This window comes from Meriones unguiculatus (genome assembly GCF_030254825.1).
Source record: "Meriones unguiculatus strain TT.TT164.6M chromosome 13 unlocalized genomic scaffold, Bangor_MerUng_6.1 Chr13_unordered_Scaffold_45, whole genome shotgun sequence".
NCBI lineage: Eukaryota > Metazoa > Chordata > Mammalia > Rodentia > Muridae > Meriones > Meriones unguiculatus.
The window spans coordinates 2,197,829-2,203,828 of record NW_026843652.1 but is presented as its reverse complement, the minus strand read 5'-3'; the positions used below and the strand labels follow the sequence as shown (position 1 = coordinate 2,203,828).

At 37.8% G+C, this 6,000-nt stretch overlaps 1 protein-coding gene across 1 annotated transcript in view; it reads right to left on the bottom strand.

Moving 5' to 3' along the window:
- Nucleotides 1-677: 677 nt before the first annotated feature.
- LOC132651298 (zinc finger protein 79-like) overlaps nt 678-6,000 on the bottom strand; it is a gene marked incomplete at its 3' end in the record, with an annotated part of 135,868 nt that continues 130,545 nt past the window's right edge. Inside the window, exon 3 of the mRNA XM_060376528.1 lies at nt 678-1,314. Within this exon, the coding sequence (XP_060232511.1) occupies nt 678-1,314 (637 nt within the window). The remainder of the gene's footprint in view (nt 1,315-6,000) is intronic.

The window sequence follows — 6,000 nt, the reverse complement described above, 5'->3', positions numbered from 1 at the left end:
GAACACAAAGGTCTTTCTACATTGCTTATAGTCACAGAATTCCTCTCCAGTAAGGTAATTTTGATGATGATGATGACTCTAGATTTGTGCAAGGCCTCACCATTTTAACACATTCATAAGTTCTCCCCAGTATGAATCCTTTCATGAAGATGAAAATTATACAAATGTGGAATAGTTTCGCCTTGTTAAAAGCACTCATAGGCTTTTTGTCCATTAGGATTTCTTTCATGAGTTTGAAATTGATTATGAAGTGCAAAAGTTTATTCACATTGATTGCAGTCAGACAGCTTCTTTCCAGTATGTGTTCTTTTATTTATTAGGAGAAGTTATGTTCAAAGGCTTTGCCACATAGTTATATTCATATGGTTTCCCTCCACAATGTGTTGTTGTCTTAGGAGATGAATATTACATGCAAAGGCTTTATCACACTAATTACCCTCACCAGGCTTCTCTCCACTGTGTGTCTTTTCTTGTTTGTGGATACCACTCTGCTGTTCAAAGGCTTTATCATACTGGGTATATTCATAAGGTTTCTTTATAATATCTGTTCTTTTATGGCTTATGACATGACTTTTTTGTGGAAAGGCTTTACTGCACTGGTTACATTCATAAGGTTTCTCTCCAGTGTGTGTTCTTTTATGTCTTAAGAAAGTACTGTTTTCTGCAAAGGCTTTACCACACTGGTTACATTCATAAGGTTTCTCTCCAGTGTGTGTTTTTTTATGTCTTAAGAGAGTACTGTTTTCTGCAAAGGCTTTACCACACTGGTTACATTCATAAGGTTTCTCTCCAGTATGTGTTCTTTTATGGCTTATGAGATGACTTTTTTGTGCAAAGGCTTTACCACACTTGTCACATTCATAAGGTTTCTCTCCAGTGTGTGTTCTTTTATGTCTTATGAGATGACTGCTTTTTGCAAAGGCTTTACCACACTGGTTACATTCATAAGGTTTCTCTCCAGTGTGTGTTCTTTTATGGCTTAAGAGAGTACTGTTTTCTGCAAAGGCTTTACCACACTGGTTACATTCATAAGGTTTCTCTCCAGTGTGTGTTCTTTTATGGCTTAAGAGAGTACTGTTTTCTGCAAAGGCTTTACCACACTGGTTACATTCATAAGGTTTCTCTCCAGTATGTGTTCTTCTATGGCTTATGAGATGACTCTTTTGTGCAAACACTTTACCACATTGATTACATTTGAAAGGCTTCTCTCCAGTGTGTGCTCTTTTATGCCTTATGAGATCACTGGTATAGGAGAAGACTTTACCACATACAGTGCATTTAGAAGGTTTCTCTCCAGTACGACTGCTTGCATGCCTGCAGAGATAATTACCAAATGTGAAAGATTTACCACAATCAGTGCTTTACACTAATAAATATATTTATCTATATTAATTAATTTCATAATTTGATCTAATCGTAAAGGAGAATCAAATTTTAAAGTTTTATCATGTTATTTACATTAATGGTTTTTCCCTTTATTATGGGTATTTTTGAAGATCTCTGTGATGGTAAGAGCATTTGTTACGTGGTTCACTTTTATAGCTTCATTTTTCTATAAGAGTTTTATATATATATATATATATATATATATATATATATACATACATATATATATTATTGAAAGAATACAGACCTTTACCACAGCAATCCCATTTGCATTGTTTTTACTGTATGAATGACACTTCCTTTGCAAAGTGAGCCATGAGAAGCAGAAGAAGTTCCAAATTCTTAGTATTCATAGGTATTTTCAGCAGTATTAGTTGCTGATGAATTCTCAGTGAAGTTGCAAAACCAATTAATAGTAACCGTTTATCACATTCAGAAAATCTACTCAAAGTGGGGACTACTACAAAATTAATTGTTCTTGGAGAAAGACAGGTACACTGCTTCTTTCAATATTCCTCTGCTCATGTGCCTTACAAACATTGTGACATATGATATACCTATTTAAATTACAAGAATAATAAAGGATTCCCTCACTGAATTAACACAGTTTGTTTTTTGTTCATCATAGACATGTCATATAGGGATTAAGGTTTCTCCACAACAATATTCTTGACTCTCATAAGCTGCTCCTTTCACTAAACTTTACAATATGACTGCATGAATATGAGTAACAGTGGTTGTTATTAGAAAGTTTTGGACACATACTGATCACCTATTCAATATGTATACCTCTTACAATATCTGAGTAGATAAAATGAGACTAAACAGATTCGCAGTTCAACTCAGTAGCTGTAATGTCTATATGATTTAAATGGTATTTTCTGTTACAACATTATTTTATTTTCTTCTATCTTAAGGAATGCCTTGCAAACACAAATCAGATACCTGACATTGAGTTAAATGGAATTGTGAGATCATAATGATGATCAGTATACTTAAAGCAGTGCTGTTTTTACACTGTTGCTTTTCTTTAAAACCTACAGGACACAGCCAGGTGTGCTGCTACGTGCCTTTAATCCATGCATTAGTGGAGGCAGGAACAGGCAGATATGTGTGATTTCGAGGTCAGGCTGGTCGAACAAGCAAGTCTAAGAAAGTCACAGATACCCAGAAAAAAAATTCTATTTCAAAAACAGAAAATAAAAAGCAGCCAATAAACAAACAAACAAACAAAAAAACACCAAACTTCCAGGACACATTAAAATTTAAGATTTATATCTGTATCAACATGCACATAAAGTTACCTTTTATTACTTGTAGAACTTTGAAAATGTTCTTCAATATTATGGTCATCCCAATTGTAGCCTAAAATATAGTACCAGAAAATATATATTATTGGAAATATCATGTTATTATTAAGGCAAAACTTAAATCACTATCTTCTGTGACCCTTAGAACCATGCCTGTTTTATTTACCTCATTCCTCCTCATTCTCAATTGGAATTAAAGAAGAGGATCAATAACAAAGTAAGAGTTGTCTCCTTATTTTAAAAGTGAAAGAAAAATTGCAGTCTTACCTATAGCAGTGAGGTTTTCACAGGTCTCTAGCATCACAACTTTGTAGAGTTGCTTCTGGGAAGGTTCCAGCAAGGCCCACTCTTCTTGGCTGAATTTCACATGGACATCATTAAAGGTCACTGAATTCTAAAATATACCATACATTTGTAAAAAAGAAAGACTGGCAACAATATAAATTTATATTTCATTGGCAATATAATCATATAATTCTAATGCTTCTTCCATTTATTTTCTGACACAGAAGTGCTAGTGTTAGACAGTTGGGTGCTGTGCATCAGGTGAAGGATGGGAGAAGAAAAAGCCTAAAGGTTAGATTGTAAAGGAAAAAAAGGCTTGCTTTGAAAACCTGTGTTAAAGGTTTTGTATTGGTTTGTAAGACATTAATATGAAGTAGCCATTAGTTGGGTTCTTGAGTGATCTATGAATCATTTTCAGTTACTTGGGTGAGTAGGTCAGGACACTTTCATGAGACAGGTGGAAGGAAAAAACAGGCATATTTTATCTAGCAACAAATGATATGTGGCTATCAGGTGACAGTGAACAGGTGGGTGGTGTCAGTCAAAAGACAACATGGCACTGGATATCATGTTTTGACCAGGGATCAGAGATGTGGCATACCAGTATATGAAAATGGGGGCTCATATATTTGTGGAAGGGAAATTGTACTACAGTGAACAGATGGATAAAAATAATGTGAGTGGCAAGCAACAATAATCATAGCTGATAACATCATATTTCTGAGTTCCCAGACAAAAGAAAAGGCATAGAACACATGATTATTCTTTGATCATTGTTTTGTTTATTCTCCTTACTAAATCATGTATAGTCTATAGTTTAAAAATAAAGATTAAAACTTTTCTATTAAAACATAAGTGTTAATGTTATTACTAAGTCATTTTAGAAGAAAACTGAATAATGAAGTTTAACTATGTCATATCTGAACTCTTTTGAATAGGACATAGCTTTTGAATAGTCATGGTAATTAATGTGGACAAAGACAGAGAGAAGAGAGAGAAATAGAAAGAGAGAGACAGAGACACACAGAGAAATTAAGAGATGAGCAGTACTAAGTACACATCAGAGAAATTTATGAACAGTTACTAACTACAAAAATTATGGACAAGCTGGGTGTATTCTATTATGCCTTAATTCCATCACTCAGGAGGCAGACGCAAGTGTATCTTATTGAATTGGATGCCAGCATTATCTATGCAAAAAGTTCCAGGACAGCTAGACCTATATAGTAAGACAGAGCCTCCCCTAAAATTCAATCAAACAAACATAAAAGATTGAAAGAACTCAGAAGTCTTAACTGAAGCTTGTACAAGAAATTACACATCCACTCCAGTTGTGCATTCCTTTTCCAGAAATCTGCACTGCCCCAGCTTAAACTTTAACTCTAATAACATCTTACTAAAAGGGAATGCATGTTTAAACAGCTAAAAATAGAAAAATGAAAATATTAGCAATGTCAATGCTGATCATAAATAAGCAACATAAGGTAGAAGAGATGGCTCAGCAGTGAGGAGCTCTTGCTACTCCTCCAAATAAGTGGGCTCAATTGTCATTGTTTACCTGGAACCCACTACTATCAGTTCATGAGTTCTGAACACATCTTCAAACTATAGTGAAGATCAGGCACACAAGAGATGCATATTCCTGCATACATTCAAAATACTCATATTCAGTAAAAATTAAAAACAGATCCCAGCTGGAAGGGCTGAACTCACACTGTGTCTGATCAGCAGGGTAGCAGAGACTGCACAGTGACCAATAGTTGGAACTGTGGGCCTCCAAACACCACTGACTGTATTTACCAGGTGAAATGAGAAAAGCAATTGGGTTCAACCTCAGAGCACTCAGCTAATCCCTTGAAAATTTCTTGGGATGTTTTAGCAGGAATAAGGTTTTCCAGCAAATAGACCCAAGAAGCAAGCAGGAGTAACCATTCTAATATCTAATAAAACAGACTTTCACCAAAAATTAATTGAAAGAGATGAGAAAGGGGTAATCCAAGATGGCGGTGCTGGGATGACACTGTCTGAGGAGCAGGGCAGCAATATTGGTACAGTGACTAAGAGGCTGAACTCTAGACCCTAAAACAAAAGCAATTGTGTTTCCCAGGTGAGAGGAAACTCCACAGAGTGGGAATAAGTTGGGTCTACTCTCAGGTCACCCAGCAAGAACCCAGAAGAAACCCCAGGTCACACAGTCACTGGGTCACTTGACCAGAAGCACACTCTTGCATATCCTGATCACCTTCCCAGGCTGAACTGTGCACCCCAGGGCACAAGAGACTGGGAGTCCCAGTCTTGAGAAAACCCCAGAGAAGGAAGCAAGTAGGGCTGACCTCAGGTCAACCAGTCTATCCCTGGAAAAGTTCCTGCAGACCTGCAGGCACAAAGCAGCCAGCCCTGAGTGGGGCTCCAGCTGCCCACCCTACAACTAACTCTCCATCACAGACAGAACTGTGTACCCCAGGGCACTAGAGGCTGGGTTTTCCTGTTGGGAGAAAACCCCACAGGGAGGGAAACAGCAGGTCCCAGCTTAGAGTACTCAGCTGACCCCCCACCACCACTAACACCACACATACGGGAATGTTCTCAGAAAAAGTTCTCAGGTTCCTGTCCAGTCACCAGCTTGGAGCCACCACTCGCAAGCAAGTGCCTACTCACTCCACACGCCCCCTCCCTAACAGTACAGACTGGCTTTTTCTGTTGAGAAAAAAACCCAAAGGTGGCAGAAATATCTGGCCCTACCTCAGGACACCTAGCTCTAGAAAAGTTTCTGTTTATCCACAGGCTCCAGGCTCTAGCCTCCTGCTGCACACATGAGAGTAGTGCTCACATACCACTGATTACCACTTGGGTACTGGGGCAGAGAGCCCCAAACTCAGACCTCCAGAAGCCTGGGTTCCCTAAGATCAACCCCCAAATACTGCTCCAAGGGAAAATGAGTTTTCCCTAATTAAACTGACCAAACCACAAGGCACCCAGGTTACAGCAGCAGCTCACTAAATTTACAGCAAGAGGGAAG